At 41.1% G+C, this 25,836-nt stretch overlaps 2 protein-coding genes across 2 annotated transcripts in view; both read right to left on the minus strand.

Moving 5' to 3' along the window:
• TRIM16 (tripartite motif containing 16) overlaps positions 1 to 25,836 on the minus strand; it is a 680,679-nt gene that overhangs the window by 132,771 nt on the left and 522,072 nt on the right. The gene's annotated exons all lie outside the window — the stretch shown is intronic.
• The window catches only part of COX10 (cytochrome c oxidase assembly factor heme A:farnesyltransferase COX10), an 89,771-nt gene continuing 65,298 nt past the window's right edge, over positions 1,364 to 25,836 (minus strand). Inside the window, exons 6-7 of the mRNA XM_083428435.1 lie at positions 12,236 to 12,468; positions 1,364 to 1,967 (exon numbers count right to left, since the gene is read on the minus strand). Of these exons, the coding sequence (XP_083284561.1) occupies positions 1,561 to 1,967; positions 12,236 to 12,468 (640 nt within the window). The 3' untranslated portion in view covers positions 1,364 to 1,560. The remainder of the gene's footprint in view (positions 1,968 to 12,235; positions 12,469 to 25,836) is intronic.

Consider the following 25,836-nt stretch of genomic DNA (forward strand, 5'->3'; position numbering starts at 1 on the left):
AACTATGATATAAAAGCTAGCGTTAAAAGAATGCAATAAACTATACGCAACTAACCTAGCATCTTGAAGCCATAAACAAGATTGGCATATAAAGTGAACAAGCTTCTGTTTCTGTGGTTGTTCAGCCACAGTAGTTACACCCTGAAGGTTATTTCCTTGTTTCAGATTGGTTCAAAATGTTTTCTCCGTGGCCAGACTGAGCTGATTCCATCCGCTCTGTATTTCCATTTCCATCAGGGTTGCTTGATGATGTGTTGCAGGAAATAAGAGTCGGAGGCACTTCTAGGAAACGGAAATTCAGACAACAAATAGCTCCTTCCTGGATGGAGGATGGCAATCATAACCTACTAGCAAAAAGGCTGCTATGAAAGTAGGATGGCATGAAAGTTGTCAAAGGTCTGATGGGGTGGAAATCTGCCGGGCATAGGTTTGTTTCCTGTCAAGCAGGCAGATTGTCAGAAAACCAAGAATTGAGCTGTACACTTCCAGTCAATGGGCAGATTTTTGTGCTAGGAGTCATTCCTGGAGCTACCCAAACTGTTGGGCCCTTCTAACTCCATGGCTTTGACTACAAATCCTACCAGGTACTAACATTCTTTATTTTAAGGGTTATTATTTATGATCCGCTTAAATGCCAAAAGGACTTCTAAGTTGGTAACCAGAGATGAGGTGAGGGCTTGTACAGAGCAAAGACCTGGCTGATGGGAAAGTAATGTATTTCTGCATGGTGGTCTGCCTTTAAACATACATTGGGGGCTTTATGTTTCATGTGTGCGTGTGCGCACACACACATACATGCATGCACGCATACACGTGCACACACACACACTATATGTGTACCCCTTATTATTCTCTTTCTCTCTCAAGTAGTCATGGCTGTTTTTCCTTTTAAATAGCTTTATAATGGCTCCAGTCAAACTTCTCTGTATCTTTCCTTTATGAACTGTCTATACCATATTCAGAAAAAGTTTAAATAAAGGTGGAAATTTGGTACCCTCATAGGTTAATAGCATCTATGAGAGGATGACACTCCCTACTGGTTTCTTTCAGCTCCAAATACTGTTACTCCCTTCCACTTTCCATACAGAATGAGAATATACTCCTAGAAGTAGGGCAGAGTGATTTTTGTATATTGTTAAGCTAATCCTCCTGTTCTGGTGTGGAACAGTGCAGATGCATATGAGTCACCTGTGGGAACTGTTGCCGAACTAGATTCAGCAGGCTTGCCATACATCCTTAAGAATTAGATAGAGATTTGTTCTTTCATCAGTATGCTATTAAGATATAACATGCATCTTAGCATCATCTCTGTATAGTCAACGAAAGGATCTCACATTCGAAAATCAAATCCAAGAGTCATGTGTGTGTCCCAAATCAAATTATTTAATTTGAAAAAAATCACAGAGAGTGTTCACTGGACACAAAATATTCTCTCTGAATATATCAACAGAAAACCTCCCTGCTGCATGATAACTGAAATACGTATGCTATTTTGAATAGAAGCTTCTGAAGCCAATAGTTATCACAAAGGCAACGTGAGTTTTCCAACATGATGCGACCTCAACTCAAGGATTCCTTTTCGTTGTCCTTTTTGTACCAAGATTTCTTGCAAGTCAGCATGAGCAAGAGGAGCATTGGCAAGTGCCACAAGCTGCAGAAAAACAACTTCCGGGAGCTGCCACGGTCAGCGTCTCTGTAGAAACGAAAGCCAAGGTAGGAAATGTACAGGTTGATGGGAAGAGAAATTATGGGGAAAGTCCACGTGGTGACATCAAGGATGGGAGCCAGTGATGAAAGTCCAATTAAGGCGAGGCAATGACGCAGAGCCACCCGCCTGCACATTTCTGGGTGGGTGACAGACATCATGCAGTAGCCACCTCTGGAGTAATCTTCGCGGAGCCCCCAGCTGAGTGCATTGAAATGAGGGAACTGCCAGGAGTAGAGAATCCCCCCCAGCAGCAATGCTCCTGCAAACAAAGAGAAATCAAGGCATTAGGGTGTATGCCAGGGCCACTGACACAGAAATCGGGATAACTTGGCTGAAGTTTCTGCGTCTTCATTTCGTACACCCAGTAAATCACTTGCAGGTGCAGAAGTCTCATTAATATAATCAGCTTGCCCCAAGGCAGTGAAACGTATACAGGATGGAGCTGTGTGGAACAGTTTACTCGACTCTCCACATAAACTCCAAATACCCTTGTCAGATGCAGGAGTTGCTAAATGTTACTCTTAAAAAAAGATGCTTCTATCAATCTATAATTTTTGGAGTAAGAACACTTGCAAAAGGCTCAGAACCCAACCAATGTATGTGCTACTTCCATGGGATGAAGGGATGTTTTTTGCATTCCTTGTCCAACCTGTTTACTTCTAGTACGTTTCCGGCAAGTCATACATACACAATTTAATCACACTTCTCATCTACAATTTTGAATTCGGCAATGTTTGTATTTTTGTTCGCACAATTATATGTTTGCAGAAAGCAAGAAACTGAGGCTTTCAGAACCAAAAACAGTGCCTGAGGCCTCATCTGGATGGACGCTAGGAGCAACAAGAAGGCAAGATGTCCTAACGCTGTCTCAGAAATAACTTCCAACTCTCACTTCTTTGTCAAAAAACAACCAACATTTCAGGTGAAACTCCCAGCTCCAAACCAGACAACGGATGTGCCAAACAAGGGGAGTTGTTTTCTGAGGGGCCTGCTTTCTCACACAATCTTTCTAGGAGATACTGCAAAGTCAACTTGATTGCAACATGCATGGCTTCGTTTCTTGCTGTGCAGTACAGAATTAGGCTTTTTAGTGCGACCGGGTCCAGACTCTACCTTTACATTTTCAAAACCTTTGTCTGACAGGGCAGACTTGTAGCGATGCTGGGATTACTCAAAGTGCTGAAACAGAAATAGCCACTTGTGTTCCCACTCTGGGGGTATTTACTAGCAACCGGTGCTATTTTGCAGGTTTAGTCGGGAGGAGCCTCCTAGCAATCCTACATGGGTGGGGTATATATCTGTACCCTTTTTTAAAGAACAGAATTGGCGATTCAGAGATTCAACAGCAACTGGAACAGTGTTGTCTGCCTCTATCTCAATTGCCATGCAGTGGATGGTGCTTCAGTAGCAGTGGCATAAATCTTTATGTGCTCCTCTGTGCAAATTCCTTTGGATGAGGCTATAAAAAATGCACTCTAAACTAAATCTTAAGAGAATATATATTATTTTTTACTACACTGTATCAGCTGCCCTGAGAAAGTGTTTCCAAATTCCACATTACTTGGAAGTCAGTATGATTTTGCCAAATGGTTCTTACTCCCTACTGTGTTTAGGATTCCAGTTTAAGTGTACTTAGGTATACATTATGGAAAAAGACCCCTCAGGGCTGAACTACATACAGCATGATGCTAGGTGCAACACTGATAATATGCCTGTCTGCTTGTTTTTAAAAAAGTGATGTTAGGTGCAGGTGGTGATGTCTGATTTTGTCAGGATTGCAGAAGTAGGAAGCAGATGTTCAGCCCTTTCATACCTCATTGAAGTACTGATGGAGATCATCCCTTTCCCATGGCTGTGTTGGCCCTGAAAAGAAAGCTCCCATTTTCTTCTTGGGATAGGTAACAGCTGGGAGACTGTCAGAACTGCTACTGAGAAACAGTTGGGTTTCCTATCCTGACCATGTAATATGGGTGCCAATGATGCATTTGGTGCCATGACAAGCTTGGCTGATAGTCAACTTCCTGTGGTTAACCTGTGCAGCTACTTAATCTAGTACTTCTGCTATTGTTGAGTGGTGTTACTGTTTCAGGAGGATATTTTCAGCAACCTTTAAGGTTCCACATGAGATTGAAGGTGCAGGATATTCGTGCTTTTCTATCTAAAGCTGTCAAGCACAAGGATGTTCTTTTAAAACTCATGACTGTCCTAGGTGTATGCAAAAAGTCTTGTAATGGTAGCATGATTTGCTAAACTATGTTATCATTCACAAACTTAAGACAAAAGCCAGAAGCACTTTTATGTTAAAAACTCAGCATGGAAAACCAGGCTTATAGTTGGAGCTCCAAACTGACTTGCTACCTCTTTCATTGTCTTGGTTTTTGGCTTCACAGATGTATGACAGAGATCACCAACCAGGCATGTAAAATAAACACAGAATGGTTAAAATATCAGCTCCAAAACAGATGTTGAAGTCTTATTGCATTTCCTAAAGCCATTGTTTACTGCCTTGGCAACCCAAGAATGCTGTTTTGCTTAGAGCACAATTTTGGTAATTCTTCTGCCTTGAATAATATGAAGGAATTTTAAAATCATTTCCAGATTCTGGTAGCTGACTGACACATGAGGGGGAGGTTAAGAGTGGAGGTGGGGGGCGGCGGGAAGCACCAGCTTCTTGTCTCTCTAGGAAATAAATTAAATGTTTAAGTTTATGTAAGACGTTATAGGGATTTTGAAGTCTAAGTTTAGCCATTAATGGCCTGTACTTAGAACTGTGTGTGGTTGTTTTCTTCTATCTTGGTATGGTAACAAACCAGCTACTCTTAGCTAAAAAGATGCTAAAACAAATTACTCCTCCTTGGTCCAGATGAGGGAGATTAGAGCTGGAAAACAAGAGCAAATCCAGCTGCACCCATTTGCCTTTGGATAAACACGGCTGGCGGTTATGTAGCTGTAGTTGTTCCATGTTCAACCTGGAAAATGAGATGAAGTATAACTGAACCTTATCTTTGCCTACAGAATTAGGTTTCCATCATCTGAATATGCCCGTCAGCAAAAGCTGATCCAGCAAAAACAACACACTACCTGCCCACACTGAAGCAAGGAAGATATAGCAGTGATGGATGGAGAGATCGGTTAAGACCTCCAAATTATGTGGTTAGAAAAATCCAATTTCTGCTCTACTTTTAATACTGTAAGACGGAATGCAGCAATTTGTCAAGATGCATTTTGCATAACTCAATAGGACTGAAGGTTTTGTGGTGGGAGAAAGGAAGAAATACTAGGGTACAAGAATAGATGGAAATCTAAAATATATCTGTTTCCACAACAGGACCCCCTTTCCATTTCTTCCTTCACCTTTGGGTTGGGGGATGCTCTGGAGCAGATATTTGGGGCACGCAGGGAGCTGCATGGGAGAGGAGAGGAAGGGGGAAGCGAGTTCAAATGGGTCTTACTGCCAAAAGTGACCATACGATTGCAGTCTCAATCTCTTTAAACAGAATCTATATCCCTTGATCAAACCAAATGGAAACAGTCAAGTGAATTTTCAGCAAGTTTTGAGTACAAAGGTTCTCTCTCTCATAGACACATATGGAGATCAAGTGTAGGGGCAATGATGGAAAATACCTGTTTTGTGTTATTCTGTAGGGTGCCTTGTGATGTTTTGTAGGATGTGGTGCCACAAGTAAATTTTCCCCAGATGATCTAAATCTTCTTGCAGACAGGGAAGGAGTCTTTCAGGTAACCTGGCCCTGAGTTGTTCAGGGTTTTATATGTTAGTAACAAGACCTTGTACATGACTGGCTAGCTGCACAGCAGCTGCTCCTTACGCACAGGTGTAAAATTATGTGTGCATCAAGGTGTTCCACTCAACCACCTGGGCACAGGATTCTCTAAAAGTCTCCAGACCAGTCTTAGGGGAAGTCCCACAAAGAACAAATTATAGGAGTCCATTTGTAAAGTTACCAATGCATGAATCATAGTGGCCAAGTTTAAAACATGTTTTATCTGTTACCACAACCACTTAGAATGGTTGATTGGGAAACATATGAATGAGAAAGTGAGAAACTTTATTTAAATCAACACCAGGTCCAATGGGTGGCTAAGAGCAGCAACATTCAGGAGGGTTCACAAGGAAGGGGTGAGCATGTGGTGAAGTGCAGAACAAGGCATAAATCTTCCGTAGAAGATGTTGACTGCAAGTTACTTTGCCATGCATGTTCCTTTGCATCTCTCCTTCTCCAGCATCTGCTACATCTTAGTCGTTATATATGCTAGTGGCAAACAAGCCGTTTGCAATATTCAAAGTCTTACTTCTTCTATGGTACCCATATATCATGTTGGTGCCTCTGAATGTAGCAGTGGCTATGAAGACCAAAAACACAGTCAAAATAAAGGTTGTGAATTTGAAGCATAGAAGTTTGACCACAATCCAGTCAAGGCAAGTCTCGGCTGTTTCCAATGACCACTGTTTTGAAACCATGTCCAGGTGTAGCGAGGAAATGATGACGGCATTTAACAGTTATCATTTATACAGCACCATCAATATGCATAGTTCCCTATGGAGAATTAAAAAGACACAGCGCCCTGATCAGCTTATCATCTTAAGACTTGCCGTGGGGTGGATGGGAAGAATAGAAGGAGAGACATAAACTGGCAGTAAGGGTGAACATGGGCAGGATATGCCTTGAGCTTCATTACAAGTGCTTAGGCTTGGTTTCGGCAGAGGAAGAACAGTAAGTGTCTGTGTCAAAGTTCTTCAAGGAAACTGAATTTGGGGAAAGAGTCTGAAGGAAATAAGATGCAGCATCAAATGGTTTCTGGAGGCAGTTCTAGGCATTGAAGATGTGGGGGACGGACAAAGGATGGTGGAGATGGAAGAGTGAAGATTATGGGGATGGATATGCAGGCAGAATAATCAGGGGAGGCAGAGTAATGAAGGCAAGGACAAATGTTTGTGCTAGATCCAGGAATGGAGGAGGTAAGAAAGGGTGTCATGTGGTCTCAGTGATGACAGAGGTGAATGATTTTGGTCAGAGGCAAGGGAGTAGGTGGGAATGTGATCGTAGAGATGCAAAGACTGTAGCAGTTAAGGTGGGAGATGACTGGAAGTTCCAGCAAGGCTGCAAGACAGGAAAGGCCGTATTTTTGCAAGGCACTAAGGGAAGTTCACCAACTTGCTTGCAAGAGGATATTTTTAACACTTTTTTAAACTCAACACAACTTTAAAAAGTTAATTTTAGCTCTCTAAACCTCAAACACTGCCTTTTCTTAAGCCAATGCAATTTTCCTGCTACTACTCTGGTGCCCCCTACTGGTTACTTCATAATGCATATTTGGGAGGTGAGGTGAACTGGAGCAGCTGTCCCATATGGGCCATTGAATATTCTTTATTTGGAAGATGAAAGCACTTGGAACTTAACACAGCTGTGTACAGTGTGTAGGTGACAATGAATTTACTGAGTGGGCTTCGACTTTGATTGCATCAGTCCCTCAGGTGTCCCAATAGCAGAATCACTATCGCTTTTGTGTCTGCAAAAGAAAGCGTGGGTGGGGGAGGCAAATAATCGACTGACTTTTGTCTTATTAAATTTAAAACAGCTGCCTACTAGCCCTGCCCATCTGCCTCCACATTTACTACATGGAGCAACGGGGCCCTCTGCCTTTGTGCGTCCTATGCTCACAGATCAATGATGACATACCTCTGTCTTTTGTACAAACTGAGTAAGAGGCTTCTTGGATCATCATTTTGAAGAGGAAGAGAAGTCTCAAGCCTCTGCTAAGGTCAATCAATGCCAGCCCACATCTCTAGGCCTCTATTTCTACAGCCAGGATAATGTGCTCCAGGCAAAAATTTGTCTTTTTCTCTAAAACTGCTCAGTTACACATTTTGCCAGCAGGCTGTTCAAAACATGATCCAGTTAATTAAAAAAACAAAACAAAAAACATTTGAAGGAAATAGGAACAAAGTTCAGTGTCACTTATTCTGAACAAAGTGAGGTCCTCTCTTTACTGCTCTCCTTCGGGGCAGACAAGGGCTATACAAATGAGGAAAGGCTCTACACAATTGTCCTTTTCCTCTCTCTTCACTGTTTTGTTGCTAAACCCATCCATCTGCCAAATGTCACTTGCTGATAAGAACTGCCCAGTTTAAAATCCCCCGGTTGTAAATAGATGTTGGCTGACATAATTAATGTCTAGCCCACAACCCAATTTGAATTACAAAGTCAAGGCAATTTGAAAATCAGCCTCTGCGTGATTACCGTTGGTACATACACAGGCAGTCTATAAATTCCATAGCCCCAGGAATTATTTAAATTTTCAGAAAATGAATGAAAATCAGGACAAGATGTCTTTCAGGAAAACAGAAGGTAAAAGTGGGGCATCTGAGATAAACTAAATAGTCTCTTGAGATAAACATTCTTGGGAGCAGTAATACCAATGGCTCCAGGCCACTGTGGGTCTCTAACGTCTGTTACATTTGGGAGGCTGTTATCTGCTCTGCCACCACCGCCTACCCAGAGTAAATCCCCTTAGCTGATAAAGCACATTATGGCAGAGATCCCCGCTTGTCACTTCAAGCAAACTGGGTGGCTCAGAATTGGATGTGCTTTCATGGCACCGGGTTGCTATGTTCTGCAGTCTCCTGAGTACACTTCAGATGCTGGGAGCTAGCCACCACTCCTGAAAGGATACCAGACCCTATTGCTTTCATAAGGAAATGTGGTAATGCCAAGACCTGAGTCCCAGGCTGTACAACACACAGTATGAAATTCCCCATTACAATATTTAAACTTCTTCTTCTTCTTTAAAAAAGGGCATATTATTAATATTCCTCTTTTTGGCCGTGTTACTAAACACAAGCCATGATCTCCTGCCAGCAAGAGAGAAGTTTGATCTGAGTCTTACTGCTTCTGTAAAAATGAGACTGCTTTGTTCTTTTGGCATTTTCCACCAGCCTCCCATTTCCTGTCATGATAATGTTGTTCCTCCTTGAAACAGGGGAAAAAAAGAAACTGGAGATGGGGTTCCCTTTCGGGGAGGGAAATTCTCTGTACCCGCCTTGGCAAGTGCATGCGTTCGCCTTGCTGAGAGATGCTGGTCCCAGCCCATGAACCTGATTAAATTTAACACTTGTGCAATTTCTGCTACCACAGTTGATGATAAAATTGACTCTGAGCATTGTTAGTTTAAACCTGGCCAATTTTAGCCAACCAATGCTCACAGAGAAAGGTTCATATTTTGATCCTGAACTGTTCCCTAGGAAAAAGTTATATGATGTGGCAAGCGCTCGAGACTGGAACTGATCAAGTAAACATACAGTCTGCTTGAGCAACAGCGGCAGCATTGGCTAGATGCCCTCTCCTCCCCACCTCCCTGGAGAAGCAGGAGACAGTTTTGATAGTAAAAGGAAGGAAGGATGAAGAAGTGATTCACCTTGCATGACTGGCTTTAGCATAATAGCCAGAAAAGACTGCTTGCTTGAGAAGAAGCTCCCCAATAAAAAGTAAAACATAGCAAGCACTATGGGCAGCCTTAAAATTTCTTTCTCCCTGGCTTTATGTTCCTTATCGCTGCTCAGTAAGTTAGACTCTTTCCCCTTCTTTTTAACAAGGTGCAAATGTATTCCCACGCTTCTACCTAAAGCCAAGTTGCTTCAGCTAGTTAATTAGGAAACATTAATGGGTTCCAGAGATGTGGCTTACATGATTTGGAAGCAGATAGCATACTCTGCAAGTCCATCCCAAAAACCATTCCTAACATCTATATGAAACTATCAACCAACTGCAGGCATGAGCCTTTAATCAAAGAAATAGTTTCTGTGCATGGTTACCTCCCCCCACCCTCCTGCAAATAAGCCTATGGTTGAGCGTTTTGAGTGGGAAGGGGCAGAGAAGATCCAATGCTTAGTTATTATGAGAGAACATGGGCTATAATGCTTCTTCTGAGATTGGCCACTATTACCTATTCTAGTGCTTCCCCCCGGGAGGTACTCAAGGGTATGAAGTACAGGGACCTCTCCCTCCTCCCAAATATTAAAAGTGTGGCACTTACTGTAACAACTTCATGAGCACTGCCAATTACTACTCAGAGTTATGTATATAAATAACATGTATAATTGGCCTAGATTCAACTAACAAGTCCCGCTTGCGGAAGCCAACATTTGGTGCTAGTTTCTGACACTTGGAGAGACAGATAGGGTTGGGCATTTTCCATATCAAGAAACAAAATAAAATTCAGATTCTGTATTAGGGAATAATCCAAACTCCATGGTCAGAGTTATATCTGTATATTACCAACACAGCATGTATTTGCTTAGCAAGGTATCTGTACCTTTTAACAGTGAGATTTTCAAGGAATTTGGGTTTGGTTTTAGTGAGATGGAGAACAGAGGGGAAGACAGAGAGGCAGCAGAAGCCACAGGACTTGTAATTGCAGCCAGAAGCACAGTGCAGATAAGTGAACATGACAACTGTACAGCAGAAGCCCTGCTTTGGTTGCTGAACATTCACTAGTCATGTCATAGAGGACACACAGCTTCTAATATGAGTTAATCATTTGAATTAAACTTCTTTGTCTCCTTCACTGCAGAAGGGCTAGAGTTAGGATCTTTTTGCATTTTCATCTTGATTTTCTCTACCATGTTCCCCTGTTTCATAACTGAATCTGTTCACATTGTCTCTCCTTTCTACTACTCTGATCACTTGTGCCTAGAACAACAAATGCTTTGTAATGCTAAAAAGAATACAACATGCCCCCCAAAAGGCTGGTCACCTCAGAAAGTTTCATTAAGACTTGACGCTGCATTTTCAGGTCTCTGTAGCCTTTGCTTCAAAAGCAGCAGCATCAATGAAGGGAGCAGGCCCACTGAGCTAACACAACGTTTCTCTGATCTTGTTGCATGAATCTGAGATCCTATCATGACACACACTGCAAAGAGAATCACAAGAGCACTGCAAAACTGAAGGTTATGTTTGATCTTCAAACTAGGAGGAGTCACATAATCCTGGTTGACTTTTGGCTGACTCGGTGATGAATAGTTCCTGTAGAAACACAGAGCATGTGAGCACAGAAGAGGGAGAGAAGGATAAAGGCTTGCATTTACATATGCCTGAGGGCCAAACTACACACAACACTAAATGCATCACTTGGAAGCATGGCAATTTTTTTTTTAAAAAAAATAGTAATAGGTGGAGGGCAGAGACCTGCAGCTTTTATCCTTCCATCCCAAGTTGTGATCTCAACAAAGTTTGTCCATTTGCAGTGTTATTAGTATGAGGGTGAGTACTAGCTCACTTTTGGACTAATGGAAAGCTCGAAAGCAGGACAATTGTTCCCTAGCAACTGCTATTTGGGGGCCACTAAGATTAACTTAGCAGCTCTCTTTAATCATTATCCTTTCACATGATTACAACTAAGAGAGAGAAGAGCAGGGCTGCACTCTGTGGCCCTGCCCTGTGTCCTAAAGATCTGAGGGCTCCTTGAGTGGTTTAGAATCCTGTGCCTACATGCACAGAACCAGGCTCCCCATATTTCAGACCTTTAAGCAATAGTGTTCAGCAGCTGAATAGGGATAGGGGTTAGGAGAATTAGGGATGTTTTGCCCCGGTGTAAGTCACTTCATGCTGACTAAACTGCGCTTGTCATTTTATTGCCAGTTCACCCAGTTAAGAAAGATCATTTTGGAACTCCTGGAACTCTTTGTTTTTACCACTTGGCCACCTCACTGCTCAGCTCTAATGCAAGTTTAATTATGAGCAAGTTAAAAAGTACTGGTTCTAATAGAGCACACTTTTCTCATCCCTCCACTGTGAGAACAGTCAATTTATTCCTACTCTCTGCCACTGTTTTGATCCTAAGTGCTAGTAGCCAGGTTCCTTTTTGGTTCAAGCGGAACCTGTCCCTTTTGTATACGCTTGGCTTATTATTACAAAACCTTCTCCAGTGCCTAAGAAGTCAAAAGCTGTCCTTTGACACTGCAATCTTAGGCATGCATTGAAACGCCTCAGCTTTGCCTGTCTACCTGGCACTGCAAATGGGACAGGTAGAATTCTGGAGGAAGCAATTCTGAATTTCAGCTTCTTGCTTACTCACCTAAAGTTTGCTTCCAATACTGCACAACTACAGTTCCCCATTTCACTGGTGCTGATGTGCACCATGACTGTCATCTTTACTCTGACGGTATCTACCAGTCTAACTAGATGAAACGTGACTTTCACAACCTTTGCACCAGGTAGGCAAGTCATTATGCAGTCTACACACCCCTGTTGGCCTATGACTGAACTGAATGGGTCCTGAACCTAAGGCAGTCTTGGGTTTTTTTACTGCAAAATGCCAAGTCAGTGGAAGAGAGAGTCATGCAGTATACAGAGAAATATGCAGATCCTAGATAATGCGAATGATACTAGTGGGAATTGGTTAAAAATACATCTCTCTATTGGGAATGAAGTCATTCAATTGGCCCCAAGAGGAAGACACTCAATACTCTTCCTCCTCATGGTCCCATTTCCCCCCCAGAGTAATTCTCACCTGCATCCAGACTGCCAGTTGCTGCTGTCCAACCCATAATTGGGGGAATAGCACCAACCACAGCTCCTACCCATGTATTGACAATGCTAATTCTTTTCAGCGGTGTGTAACAGCATGTGTACAGGATGATGTTGAAGGCTCCCAGGGCTGCAGTAAGAGGATTTACTCCGAAGGTGAGCAGAGCTATTCCTGGAACAGCACAGGAGGCAGCAAAAGACACAGCAAGCAAAGGGCTGTAAGAAAAAGAGAAACAAACAAACAAGAAAATGTAAAAATATGTTAGTGAAAGGATCTGAGGGCAGATTTTTATTACTGTTATCTTTTTATCCAATGCTTTCCTGATAATTCTTTTTTCTTAAGCAATCTTAAATCGGGCAACAGTGATAACCACAGAATAAATGTACATTTAGCAAACACCTACTAGAGCATAACTTCTTCAGTGGTGTACAGAGAACAATCAGCAAATTTGACCAGCAGGCAAAACAGGTCTGGTGCAGTCCAATGCAGACTGGTCTCGACTTAGCTTTTGTCTTCTCCCTCCTGCCAGTGGGCGTTGAGGGGATTTGAGGAAGCTATATAGGCAGCAGAGCTTCCCTTCCTGGGAATTTAGGCAGGTGTGTATGCAAGTTGCCATTAGGCATGTTAAAGCTAAACATTCACCTAGAGACAGACACACACAACTATTACATTGTTTATAGCACAGTGCAAGAAACATGCCTACATATTATCCAAGCTTTAATTGCACAATGTAATACTTTCAACAGAAATTTGTGTTCAAAATTTATTGCCCTGATTTAGCAGAATTTATCGGAATCCTAGAAGCTTAAACTATGGGTTTCACTAAAGTTCCAGATCTGGCTACGTCAACTCTTGACAGTGGGGAAGAAACTATTTTTAATAAAGCATCTAAATGTTTGGTGTAGATTTTTATAGCCCCACACAGACCAGTCACCTCATAGTGTTTTATACACAATTGCAAAATAAGCCTAAGCATGGATGTGCATGCATCGTGTTAGAATGCTGAGAAGGAATAAATGTCTGCCTTCAATTTAACTTTTAATTAAATGGACCAGGCCAACAATTTGATAAGCTGGAACATGATTTTACCAGCTTTACAAACCCAATTGTGGATTTTGCCGATTTAATTTAGTGGAATGCAATGTTTATCAGATTTTTCTCACAAGCTTCTGAGCCAAGAAAAAATGTTCTTTTGAATACATGCAGCTTTCAGTGAACCCATTCAAGCACTGATCTTGTAACACTTGGACCTATATTTACACAGCAACATTAGTTAAGAAGTGACAGAGTTTTGTCATGTGAATCTAGCACCCTGGAAATGGAGGCAAGCTCATCACTTGATCACTTGGCTCAAGTATCTGTGTAAAGATAGCTGAATGGACTGATGATGAAGTTCAGAGGGAAGGGAAGAGAAAAAGACAGGAATTTTGTTACCACTTCAGATGAGCTATAAAGGATGCTGTACTTTGAACATTGTTGAAACGGAAAATAGCAAAAACAGGACACTGAAACATTTTTTAAAAGCATGTTCCTTAATTGTTCAGTGACATTTCTGAAACATTTTTTTTGAAGCAGATGATAACAGTAAGTTCCCCCCTTTTCAATTTTCATGGATTAATGTGATCTAGAGTTAGGAGTGAGTAGCCATGTCTGGTGATACCAAATTGTTCACGGTGCTTAAAACAAAAAGGGATTGTGATGAGCTCCAAAAGAATCTCTCCAAACTAAGCGAACATGAAAACATTAAAATCCAAATGGAAAATCTTGTCTTGTGAATGCAGAACTTGCTTTAAAAAATATGAATTATATTTTTTATATCTATTTACGCTCTGGACATGCCTTTCTTAGGTTTCATGTGGCATAAAAATAAGTCGTGTCAACTCTTTGAGGAGCTGGCAGAACACTCTGTGAAAGCCAATATTATATGGCTTGAGAGATTTTTATGGAAAAACACAACTACTTGCCTGTAATAGGGCTGGCTGTTATTTACCAATTTTCCATATTACTAAATTGACCCCAGAAGCCGTAATGTGCAAATATCCTTTGCTATTGCAATAGGTGATGTACAGCTAAAGGCCTAATATTGAAAGCCATGTTCATGCTAGGGAGATGTAAAACTTGAAGCACTTTCTACATGGACTAGATGTTTGCATCTGGAATTTGGAAAGGCTTCTTTCATCCAGGAAACAATATTCTGCAGTATTGACTCTGCAATATTTAATTCCAGAAGGGGAGACTTTTTTCACAATGTGCAACAGAAAAACAGGGGCACGTTTCCCCCACCCGCCCTTGGAAATTCAATGCAGTCACACTCTGAAGAGTACCTGTGTGACAGTGACAGACCCCATGAGAGACAATATGTTCCATTTCCCTTAGTGTAACATCTGCTCTGTTGACAAGTCATAAGCAGATTTTTTTTCCTGTTTGCAGACATAGCCTGGGACCTGATGATCCAGCTGGTGTGTTTTATCCATTTCTAAAATCATCAGGGGTGTGTGTGTGTGTGTGTGTATGTATGTATGGGTGTAATCGGGAGTTAGAAGAGAACTTTGATGAGGTATGAACAGGATATACGTGGTGTGCTTGATGTACCACCCTGTAAGGCAAAAGGCTGTCAAAGCCAGCTCATATTCACAAAACAAATAAATTCCATGAAAATTTGCACAGCTGCCTTGTCTTTGGCAGTGCTCTGAACCACCACCTCAAGAGTGCCCAAGGGCACACAACCAGCTTCTGCTGAAGACAGAGAATATTGTTACTTTACAGAACAGGTTATTTCACTTGCTTTTCACAGTTACCAAGCCAGGGCCCTTCATAAGCTACATGAAGATGTGCAGCAGATGCCACCCTACATTTTTTTAACTGCACTTCAAGAAAGGAAGCACAGAGAAACAGCTGCACATTTTAGAACACAGAACATACCCAAAGCCATAGCAGTATCCAGTGTGTCTACCTTGGGAGCTGCTTTCTGCTGCCTGCATAGTGGTCAACAAAGAGGCACTATTCCAGAAATCAAATTATGAACATATGCCACTGGTCTATTCGGGCTGGCAGTGGATCTTTGAGGTCTCGGGCAAAGGTCTTTCCCAGCCCTGCTCATTCAGCTCCTATTAAACACAATATACCAAGAACTGAATGTGGAAAATGATGCATGGGAGGCATAATAGGAACCTGCTGAAGGATAGGGTACAAAAATAAAATGGTAATAAAATGGAATTCGCTCCTCCACCGAGCTATGGGAACCATTTTCTTAGGCCTCTGCTTCTGCACAGCCAGTTTAGTTTAAAAAGTTGCTGCCTATTATTATTACTATTATTTAAATCACCATCACATTATGGCAGGAAGGAGAAGCAACCTGTGTCAAGGAAGCCCATGACCTTTGCATAGCTAAGAGCCACTGTCTGTGTATTATTTGGTACACCATGTAATCTTAAGGAATATGCAACATGCCTCCCCCTTGGCTCTGCAAGGATTACATCTCGCCGGCAGTGGGAGTGACTAAAAGCTTACTGGAGAAAGATACGCCTGAATGGAGCGAATAATCAGAGAGCTTTTTCCGTCCAAAGCTCACTGACATTTGTCTCTCATAGCGTTTCGCTGGGGCAGAGCCCCTCTAACCTCATGCCATCAACAGGGACTGCAGGACAGTGAAATAAAAAGGCTGCTTCCCTGCTCATTTAGATCAAGCTGCCACTGACACAGCAGGGCTTCCCAAAAAATGTCTGTCAGTCTGGGAAAGAACCATTCAACGACAGCTTTGGTGGGAAGGCAATCCCTTGTGAGTAAGAATCAAGTATCCATGCCCTGCACAATTGCTATGCATTCATATGGAACTCTACTCATCCTGGGCAATGGACAGCAGTCGGTATTACAAAACCAAACCAAAACCACAGAGGCTTTTTTTTGGCACCTAATTCATGTGAGACTATAAATCCTTTGAATCAAGGGCTTTTGTTACAATGAACTGGTTAAACTGCGTTTATGTTTTATTGTTTTGAGACAGCTAAATACTGTCTTCCAGTGCTGAATATCAACATGATCATGGACTTATTTCTGAAATTATCCAGGTCCATCACAATGTATTGCTCAGCTGCTCTCACTGTGCCGTGAAAACAGGCTTCCGCTGTTCTTTACAAACATAATTAAGAAATGAATTGGAGGTTGAGGGAGCTACAGATTGGACACCCATAAATTAAGCCTAAAAACAGGCATTGATTAACTTCTCAGCCCTTATTACACTTTCTCTGCTGCATAAATGGAGATGTAAGCATGCATGCGCGCACACGGTCATTAAACTCTTAAGTGCATTCAAGGAAATGCTTGTGCAATTCAACCTTCCAATATTATGGAATTTTGATTATTATTTTATTATAATAAATAATGGAATCTCACTAACGGGTACATGTATATCTCCATCTGAACAGGAGTGACAACACCAGCAGCATAAGGGGCCCATTTGTAAGAGACAAAATGCCAGAGCTTTGTGCTTGAGCACTGCTATTTCATTTGGCAGCACAGCCCTGAGCCTCCAAATGGAAGAAAAGGTATGTTGAATCAAGCACCATACATAGCAACTTGGCTGCACACCACCTTGTTCCAAAATGGACTCTTAATTGTAGACATGTTCAAGGCAGCTTATCCAAAACTGAAGTAAACTCAAAGTGAAGGACAGCACTTTCAGAAAATCAGGTACTCTGCCCCTCCTTGGGAGAAATGGTAGCAACAACATCACGAATGTCTCCTCAGAAGAAAGCTGCAATGAGTTTGATGGGACTTACACCCAGGTAAGTGCAGAAAAGATTGCAAGATAAAATGTCCAGGAAGCCATAATTGCGTAGGCTTCAGGTAACTACACAGATCACCCAAACTCTAATATGTGGCAGCAGACGGTACATTAAGAATGATTTCCCCCCATCTTGCTAACAAATGACCGTATAAATATTTTATTTTATCTAACATGGTCGTAGCTCATTTTTCCAGTTCCCACGGCAGCTTCTATAAAAGAATTTTTTAAAAAACTAAAAAGAGAGAGCATAAGGGTAAAACAACAATAAAAAACAAAACAAAAACCTGTTCTTTATCTAGACTCCTACCTAACAGGCAAGACAACAACCCTGAGACTGTATTCATATTCTAAAGTGCTCCATGGCATACTCTTTAACACATGCATTGAGACAGCTATCCGCAATGAGACAAAATAGGCATCAACCAGGCAAATGCCCCTAACCAGCTGGCAATGCTAGTCTACACATTTGCATTTAATCAGCCTTCCTTCCTTCCTTCCAGTGGTACCTCGTGTTGCGAACCGTCCCTCTTACGAATTCTTTGGGTTACGTGCTCCGCTAACCCGGAAGTAGATGCCCCTTGTTGCGAACTTTGCCCTGGGATGCGAGCGGAAATTGCGCTCCGGCGGCGTGGCAGCAGCAGGAGGCACCATTAGGGAAAGAGTGCCTCATGTTACGAGCGGTTTCTGGTTACGAACGGACCTCCGGAATGGATTAAGTTTGCACCCGGAGGTACCACTGTACTTTTGGGTTGCAGGTACACCAGCAATGAAACACTTTTCTCCTCCAAAGCTATAGTTTCATTGTTGCTGCTGACAATGGGAACAATTTTAAATTAACTTTGCTTTTATTATGTTCTGCACCAACAGGTAAGTGGGAGCATGACAGTAAAGGTGAGATGGATGCTCCCCAAGACACGAATTTCATCTGCGTACAACACTGTCAAAACAGTTTATTGTAATAAAAAGAGTCATTGTGAGCACGTTTTTTAAAATGTCAACATTTTGTTGTACTGATTAGGAAAGGCAGAATCACCAAACAAGTTGTTGTGAAGACAGAACATGAATGAAAGATAGAAGCCTTAATGATGCTGGAAAGGTTTTCAATTTGATGATTCATTTGAACAATGTATTCACATATTGGTTTCTGAGGCAGAAGTGTTAGGCATATAACCTTCAATTAGTTATAAATGCAAACAGACTTCACAAGCCTATTTCCCCCCTAGTCAACACTGTCTCATATAATGCAGTTCAGACTTGAAAGGCTGGGTCCCTCCTACAGTTTCGGCTACATTCACGTAAGCAAAGCTAAACCACATTAAGTACATCTGTAGGGGATGTTTGGGCATAATTACCACACCACTGTACTGTTCACACTTGCAGAGCTGTGTTGTAGACAAGTTTTGAAAGCTCCAAGATCTTTAGAAACAACTTTTCCCAAGGTACCATTGTGACCTCTACTGAAAGCAAAGACCTGCATCTTTGCAGTGCTCTCAATGCATTCAGTATGCAGTTGCTCTAGAGCTCTAGACACCTTCTCCACAGCAGGTTCATGGATGGTGTAATTTCTACAGATAACTGATGCCTTTACTTTTAGAAGTCATATAGTTATCATATTATTTCAGATGTATGTATGTTTCAGTACTTGAACCTAAAGACATTTGTGAGAGAAAAGCATGTCCGTTTCCATGGGGGTTCCCTCCATTATTTCCACATCTTACCACACTCAGCATCACTCTGGAGGGTCTTCTAATTCTCAATAACATTTTTAAAGTCCCCCCCAGGGGTCTACACTGGGAAGGGGGAGATGAGAAAGCCCTGAACTATGAGCAGATGTTCACCCACACATCCAACTCGAGAATTTTATTATCTAAACTTTTTTTATACGTCACCAGTCCTCATGACCAAGGAAGGCTATTTAAAGACCTAAAGCAACTATACAATGACCACTATACAATATAGGAGTACTTTTGGCTATGCTAGGGTAATCTTTCCCATATCAAAATGCAACCAGGGCAGTACCCTGTCACTCATTAATTTACAGCACAAATGGCTCTTGTGCATTGCCTGGTACTGATTCTCCCACCAAGTGCATACAACTACCTTTTAAAAGAACACACACCTGGCACCTATGGCCATTTTGCTAACAAATAAACATCCCTTCCAGTAGGCACCTATATCCTTTGTTTTATAAAAATTAAAACTGCCTCTTGGACCCCTGGAGATAAGTTCTGCTGGCAGGCACTCAGTCTGACTCTTGAAACTCTTTGTGCCAGTACCACCTGCGGATGCACTACTGTGGTGTATCACAAGTCTGCCATCACAAGTTCAAGCATGCATGAACACACCTGAACCTACTGTCTTGAGAAATACTGTATCACCTATGTGGTTGGAAGGTCATCTCTGGTGCTGCTGAGTGGGGAAAATGTTTCCCTGAACTGCAGAGTTTCATGGTTAGAGTTACATTTCAAGGTCCAGTGTGTTTTTCCTGCTTTTCCTCCATGGTTTTCAGATAGGAAATGTTTATATTTGAAATACTGAAACACTTGCAGATTTTGTGGGGCCTGAAGCACATATGTATTCTTTATTTTCATTTATATTTTGATGTATCTAAAGTTGCTCTCTCCCCTTTACATAGAGACTGTACTGTGATATATGCAAAGTCACATTAGTTTATGCTGGGTGCGGGGTGGGGTTTGTGTAAAGTTAAAACTTTTGATGGAGAAGGCTTCCCCTTTATTTATTTTCAGCTTTGTGGTGGTAGTGTGAACATGTGTGCACAATGGGGGGAAATAAAATAAAGCAAAATCCACTTGAGTAAATGTGCTTTGAAAAGACATGCAGAGTATCTGCAAACCAATACAAACAACATAATCAGTACAACAAATTGATAATACAATACATCTACTTATGCCAAGAACCAGGAAGAAGCAACCAAACACGATAGAAAAACATGGGCAGATCTTAACTCTGAGCAAAAGAACGAGTCATTAACTAGAGGTGGAGCAACACTAACCATGACATGGTTCAAACCTAGCCATCATCATCTTTACTTTCCCACAATTCCCATGTGGTAGGTTGGCATTAGCCTGTCTTCACACACAGATGTATCTGCTTGCCTCCACAAGGTTTGGACTAACTTGAAAATTACAATGAAGGCAGCATTCATAACAAATTAAGGCGTCACCACAAATAATCAAATCCTGGCAATTCCTCAGTGCTGAAAGCACACAGCAACTTGCTCAGCACATCTTTTGAGGCAGTTATATTTACATCTGGAGTAATGCAAACCACATTTACTAGTATTTTCAGAAGGGATGAATAATCTAGTAATAAAAATAATAAAAGTGAAACTAAATCTGGAAGAAATATGCCTCATACCAGTAGCAGTTTTGTGGAAGGTTTTTTGTTTGTTTGTTTTGAAGAAAAATAAACAAAAACCTGAAGCCCATAAACTAACTCTTGTTATAGGCACATAGTGTCAGAATTACAACAGATCAACAGCCCATCTGTGTGTGACCACCAGCCAGCCATTCAACAAATAGACCCAAAGCTTTAAATCAAAACCGTTGTAAAATTGCACATTATGTAATCATTTAATGAAGCTGTATGTGGTGCTTGTCACCTACAAGACGCTTAAACACAGATAGAGAAAAATATGTTTTTACATTCAATTACTGGTTTTAATCAGAAATTTCCTTCTTGTCTAATGAGATATATCTTCTAATTAAAAGGGAGCAAAAAAGCTATAAGAACAAGGATTACAGATTTATTGCCAAAGCTACCTTTTCTTCCTTGATGGGGGACACAGAGGCAATATCAATTACAGCCTTTAAAAGCAGGAAAGCTGGTGTCGCACTTTTTGTCACCATCTTTCCCTGGCTTTCAAGCGCTTATGAACAATCAGGAAAACTGATGATGGGATCTGCTCTCGCAAAGACACAGAATTACATTAACCAACAGTGTAATGAAGTAAAAGGGCACTCATTTAAGCAAACAAAGTGGGCATTACATGAGGAAGAAAAAATACTAATATGCATATTCACTTATTTCCTCACTCGCTCATGCAAAAAGGTTCATGACTCATGAAAAAGACTGGAGGCTGTTTGGTTTGAAAATTGAAATGCAAAACTAAATTACAGCTTTAATTGAGAACTCCGGCTTCCTCCCATCAATCCAGGGCATTGGGAGAAGGAGTTCCTCTCGGCCACTCATGCCTAAAGCCTGAGAGATGGTGCTGCCCTTGGAGGGAGGGACAAAAATGAGAAATCCTGTCAACTCTTTCCCATGAATTATTTAACTCTCTCTCTATGTTAGAAATAAATCAATTAGGGCTATGCCTGCTCTTGGACATCTAGAGTTGTATTAATCTTCTCAACATAGTAGTTGGTGCCAGGGCAAGAAGGGCAAGATGCAGCAGAAAGCCCTCAATGCAAGTTCTTCGCAGAATACTGAGCATCTCAGCTATAATATTTGGCTTCAAGCCAGCAGGCAATAGTAAGGCAAATAAAGAACCCTAAATCTGCCATTGTTGTAATCTGTACAGACTTTTGAGTTTCCAATGTATTAAATGAAGAATTATTAAGATCCTCAGGCATTAGAGGTAAAACACACTTATAAAACTGATAGAGATTGAGGACAACTCGAAAAAGTATCTCAAGCAACTCTTTCCCCCTTTGATTTCTCTTTTAGGACAATGTTCTCCTTCTTTCATTGTTCTTTACCATCAACTATTTCATGCTGGCTGCAAATATTCATAACCACATGAAAAAAAATATTTTGGAATATATTTTTGGTTAGAGTTCAATCAGACCTGACACTGCAGGAAAAAGATGTCCTAGGCAGCCTTTGGAATACCTGAAAGTTAGTGTGTGGATATATAATTTTGAAAACTGCTTGGGTGGCAGGGAGGGGGCAGGGGTAATGAGGAAATTCAGAAGAATATCCCTCTAAACTATGTCTACATAACTATCTCTAAATAACTACGTCTAAAATGCTTTTGCTAAAAATTTTAAGCTGAGTTGTAAACTCCCGAAATAGTACAAACATGCAACAAAGATATTGATAATTGCGTACATCCTTCTAGCTGAGAAGGGGGCTACTTCTACCAAGTGGTAAAGTGGAGCTCCTAAAACTCCATAGGGACGTAATAAATGGCTCCATGCTTAAAAGCACTTAAGTAAGGAATTTTGACGGTCATCATAATATTTTATCTCCTGATAAAAGGATTTAACAACCAATTGTCTGAAAAGGCAGAGATGTCTTTGATGTGTGCAGGCTTAGAAAAGAAGCACTCTTGAGCTGCTAATATCTCTTTTTGTCTACATGGCAATCCAGACTCATCAAGAATAACTTGAAGGTGGTCTTGATTGATCTTGATTGTTTGAGAGAGATGGAGCATGGACAGTAGGCCGAATATCCCAACACAATGGTGCATTTCTGTTAACTAGCAGACAATTCATGGATGGCACATAACAATAAGCCAAATATGACTTAGCATGAAATAGCACATGTGCAGACTACCCAAGAGGATATTGTGGTAGCTTTACTCCTTCCCAGTCATCCGTCTGCTGTGCTGAGATAAGGAATGTCTAATGTATAGACATGTTTAGCAGGCATGTTTAAAAATTGTCTAGTATACTAATGATATAGCATCTTAAAAATAATCTGGCTAGAGAAAAATTATTAATTTAACAAAGGATACTAAACTCAACACTCAAATCTCTTAAATCAGATTTCTGACATAAAGTATTATAAATAAATCATTATGTATTATATTGGTTATTGTACAAATAGTTAACCTGTGTTTCAGCAGCCTATCAGTATGCATGTTTTTCAGGAAATACATTCATCAAAAACCTAGAATCTTTTTTTAAAAAAAACAAACCCACACAATTATTTAAATAACCTTGATTTTTTTTTTAAGTGATCCAATCTGAATGAAAAGGTTTGGAGAAGCAAACTGTCCCTTGGAGCCTCGAGATGGCATTTCTACTCCAAGCTATGTTACTTCAGTTGCCAGCAAGTCTACTTATTTGCAAAGGAATAAATATTGGCTGTGGTAAAATATCACATAGCTGCGTGAATTCACTTTTTTCGAAGCAAGAAAAGAGCTCAATGCATGGCACCCCAGCTTTGCTGTCAACAGAGAGTATAGAAGCTGTTGTTTGAAAATGTAATTGACACTGTATTTTAACCAAATTGGAGGCAATTAGCTTTCCCAGATCCTAACCAATGTGAGTTGCAGATGTTCCATCTCCTCTGCCCAGAATTAGTGACTTGAGCAGCACTATAAACAAATCAGCTAGGTTTAAAGTAGTCACTTTGTTTTCTGAAAACAGACCGGTCTATTTTTCATGCTTACATTATTCAGTGCTGGACCAATACATTCTCACGAATTTTTTTTATTAGGATTGTGAGTGAGCATAAGACTACAAAGAAATTTAAGGATTGGAATGATAGAACAGAAAGAACTGCTCTTCTAATCTGTACACCGACATTAGCTTTCAATCCTACACCCCTCCCAAAAGCTATCACTAGAACCTATGCTACTGTATAAGGAAGCCCCAGTTCACACATGTGTGAGGTGAAAGTGTGGTGGGAATAGTAGCCTGAGGACCTTCCCTCCCCAGTACAGATAGTGTGCAGTGAACCAACCCCTTGGGCAAACTGTCAATTGTGTGATATTCCTCCTTGAAAAAGCAAGGGAAGAATCATATGAACTAGGTCTGAGTGCAGCTCAGAGCAAACCATTCTCCAAGTGTGCAATCCTTACGTAGTCAAAATACAGACCTATTGCATCTGTATGGTAGAAGGAAAGTGCTTCTTCTACTTTATCTCAATGTTGGCTGAAAGTATGATCCAAGGCTAAAAGACACCATCACAACCCATTTTACTTAAAGCTGAGTTTGATTGCATTACAGTGGTACCTCGGGTTAAGTACTTAATTTGTTCCGGAGGTCCGTTCTTAACCTGAAGCACCACTTTAGCTAATGGGGCCTCCTGCTGCTGCCACGCCGCCGGAGAACAATTTCTGTTCTCATCCTGAAGCAAAGTTCTTAACCTGAAGCACTATTTCTGGGTTAGCAGAGTCTGTAACCTGAAGCGTATGTAACCTGAAGCATATGTAACCTGAGGTACCACTGTACTGTATTGAAATAAGATCTGAGTGCAAATGGTTCTGAAGTTTCTCAGAAGGTCAATTTTACTTCACCCCTTTTGTGTCAAAAGGAAGTTTCCCCTCCCTGCCAAAAGGATTCCTTGGGGTAGGGTGGGGGGAGTCTGCCAAAGGCCAATTCTCTTCCCCCTCAGGCCCCAGGCTGCATGCTGCTTTCTGCTGCCAAGGATATTCTCTGGCAGCATGCATATGCCAGCCTTATCTTCATTCATTATTACTAACCTAACATCCTACATATACTATTTGCAAATACATACTCTGACTGCCTATCCTTATGTGGCCAAAATGGTACCATCCATACACATGAGGGAAATTACAGTGGGAAGACCAAGACTTGCAGAAGTACACATTGTGGGGTTTATTTTTTAAATGAAAAAAACCTCCCCGAATCGGGGTGAGGGAGACGATCTCTAAAATAGGCCGATGGTAACTGAGTGTACTTAGGAAGTAAAAAATGCTGACTTGACTGCTGGAGAGAGAGAGAAAAATGAGGGTGAATGGAAAAATCATAGCTGCTTGGCTGAAACAAGGAACAGAAGCACTTCACCAAGAAAGTGTATAGCAGGGCCCACTTGTTACTGTAACATTATAATATTCAAAGCTGCCCATCATCTGTTTTAAATGTATAAAAATACCAATACATTATTGTTTTGGGTTTGAATGCTTCTTTCTGCTTCCCAATAGTTTTGCTTCCTCTGCTACCCTTTTCCATTTAGGTTCTAATAGTGTCTGCATACAGCACACTAACTTTTGAAGCCAAAGGCTGGCCTATCATCATCTTCAGGCTGCAGACCCTCTTAAAATCTTATGCAGAAAACCTTGAACTGAGCAGGCCATTAGAAATTCATAATGAAGACAAATGAGCAAATAAGTTAAAACCCAAATTCCACTGCACGGACAGGAAAAGGCCCAGGGTCCCCTTTCAGCAGGATTTATAGCACAATATTCACTGTGACTTTATCAAGAAGATTCCAATAAAATGTGTGAGAGGGCTCTTTGTGTATCTTAGCCTCTGGAATGCAAACTGTGCAGCAACGGCTATTCTAGCAATGCCTAATTAAAGTGTAAGCTCTGGTATCTGACTTGCCAAGTTGATAATGTGTAAGCTGTCCCTTGTTTAAAGGCCTTATAAACTCAACCATTTATAGAAGAAATGCACTTTTTACGTGACTTACTGTAAACAGAACTCAAGGTGCAAGCCATTTACTATCCCTGGCAGTTCGGTAATGGACTTGCTGAGTGGTGTCATTTCTGAAACTACTTGGCACATGTTGAATAACGGGGCTGCTGTGGTTAAGTAAGATAAGGCCCCACTATTAAAAACAGAACTGAGTGCTAGGGAGTTGGATTGTCTTAAAACAAAATGTACAAACACAAATCTGAATAAATTTGACAGACTCCATAAGGGCTAAACACTGAGAAAATGGCAGGCTTATCCCAGAGACAAGATGTATTGCTTCACAAGGCAGGGTGGATATATTCTTTATAAAAAATAATCTGGTAGCCCATAAGAAACATCACTCTTGATGTGTTTTTCCCACTATTAGTTACACTCTGCTTTTAGATATACACCTCTGCAGTAGCAACACACCTACATTCTCATCTGAACAATGCATATAGGCA

The sequence above is a fragment of the Podarcis tiliguerta genome (genome assembly GCF_965153285.1).
Source record: "Podarcis tiliguerta genome assembly, chromosome: 2".
NCBI lineage: Eukaryota > Metazoa > Chordata > Lepidosauria > Squamata > Lacertidae > Podarcis > Podarcis tiliguerta.